Source organism: Diaphorina citri, unplaced genomic scaffold (genome assembly GCF_000475195.1).
Source record: "Diaphorina citri unplaced genomic scaffold, Diaci psyllid genome assembly version 1.1 scaffold3837, whole genome shotgun sequence".
Taxonomy (NCBI): domain Eukaryota; kingdom Metazoa; phylum Arthropoda; class Insecta; order Hemiptera; family Psyllidae; genus Diaphorina; species Diaphorina citri.
In genome coordinates this window covers 1-1850 of record NW_007381237.1, presented here as the reverse complement: position 1 = coordinate 1850, position 1850 = coordinate 1, and the positions used below count along the sequence as shown (strand labels likewise).

General features: G+C 41.5%; 1 protein-coding gene across 1 annotated transcript in view; it reads right to left on the bottom strand.

Annotated features, from left to right (window-relative positions):
• The window catches only part of LOC103520613 (armadillo-like helical domain-containing protein 3), a 7603-nt gene extending 5765 nt beyond the window's left edge, over positions 1-1838 (bottom strand). Inside the window, exons 1-2 of the mRNA XM_017448566.2 lie at positions 1809-1838; positions 1354-1387 (exon numbers count right to left, since the gene is read on the bottom strand). Of these exons, the coding sequence (XP_017304055.1) occupies positions 1354-1387; positions 1809-1826 (52 nt within the window). The 5' untranslated portion in view covers positions 1827-1838. The remainder of the gene's footprint in view (positions 1-1353; positions 1388-1808) is intronic.
• Positions 1839-1850: the final 12 nt, after the last annotated feature.

Below are 1850 nucleotides of genomic sequence, written 5' to 3'. Positions count from 1 at the left end.
CTCAGTCTCCCAGCTTAAACCTCACCCCCCACCCCGGAAATGCAGTTCCCAATCCACCCAATATCGTTTTTTTGGCATAGGGAGCAAGATCCAGCCTGCTTGCTCCAATCACTCCTCCTAATGGCTGGCATTGAAACTAACCCAGGACCCTCATGGATATGTTCAGTATGCAACAAAACCCATCCACTCAAATACAATCTCAGAGCAATGGATGTTCTGGCTGGTGCCATATGAGACGGTGCACTAAATTGACAACTCATACAATGTGGAATGCAACCTTCAAGGGAGACTGCTGTCAACATAGGACTTCCACTAACATATGTACCATCAGGATGAGGCAGGATACAGGAAAGATGAGTAAATAAATAATCAGATTACAGTCAGTTTACCTCTACGATGGTGGCTCCAGGGATTAAGTAATACTGGAGAAGTCATGTAGAATTTGCTGCAGATCTAAGCTGTGATATTCTATGTTCGACCTGGCATCCGTCACGACATTCCTCACCTGTCGAGAAAATGAAGCATAATGGCCACGTTAAAAACCGAAAAATGATAGAAATTATTTAATGGGGGCACGGCAGGTGTTTTCCTGGCGATGGCACCACAAGTTACCTAAAAGTCTACACATTTGTTTTCAAGAGGCTATCATGTCAATGCCAATAATAGTCCAGAAATTGAACTCAGCCTATGAGGGTTTTCCCTATGAGTATAAAAGCATTGCAAACCAAGCGAAAAAGTAGTAACTTTTGTGTAACAAAAGAAGAAAAGAGAGAAACTTACCATGTATGTGAAGAAGGATATGTGCTTCGGATTTTCCGAGTATCTTTCAAATTGGTCCAAATTATCTTGCAGCTTCAACGTCAGACTGTCGTAATTAGCGCGGACTATTTCTAAGATCTGAAACAAAATATAAATGAGGAGGTCTTTAGAAATAACTCTGTAATGATACACTTACCTTGCTCATATGACTCATGAGGAACTCTGTAATGAGATCAATGAGGACGGCTACAAGCCTGGGTGGACAGGAGTTTCCTACGCAGCAAATGACGATCCTGCTCGATTTCCTGGAAACAATAAACACAGAGGGGAGGGAATTAGAATAATTGTTGTTGTAGTACCCCCACCCCGGAAATGCAGTTCCCAATCCACCCAACATCGTTTTTTGGCATAGGGAGCAAGATCCAGCCTGCTTGCTCCAATCACTCCTCCTAATGGCTGGCATTGAAACTAACCCAGGACCCTCATGGATGGATATGTTCAGTATGCAACAAACCCATCCACTCAAATACAATCTCAGTGCAATGCAATGGATGTTCTGGCTGGTGCCATATGAGACGGTGCACTAACTGATACCCACAGCTAATGTGTACAGCTCTATGGGAAACACCTGCGGAAGAAATGAAATGGAATGTAACTCGTACTTCGATTGCAAATATTTTTGGTGTTTTCGTGTTAGCACCTAAATGGGAAGTATTTTGTCTTTTCACTTTTCGCCCATCTGATGAGACATACTGCAGGATGGGCATGCTACAACACAGACTACACGAGTTTAATGTAGGAGTTGATTCATTGCTACGAAATGAAAACGGCAGTGAAACAAACATCTTTTTTTTTTTTTTACTCACTGTCATTCTGTTCAAAATGTCATCATTACACTTTGAACTTAGCTCCTACATCTTCAGTTTAGAGAGTTTTTGCCTTAAATCTGACACCTTAAATTAATATGTCTCATTGGAACTCTGTAATGATTAATGATACACTTACCTTGCTCGTATGACTCATGAGGAACTCTGTAATGATACACTTGCCTTGCTCATATGACTCATGAGGAACTCTGTAATGATACACTT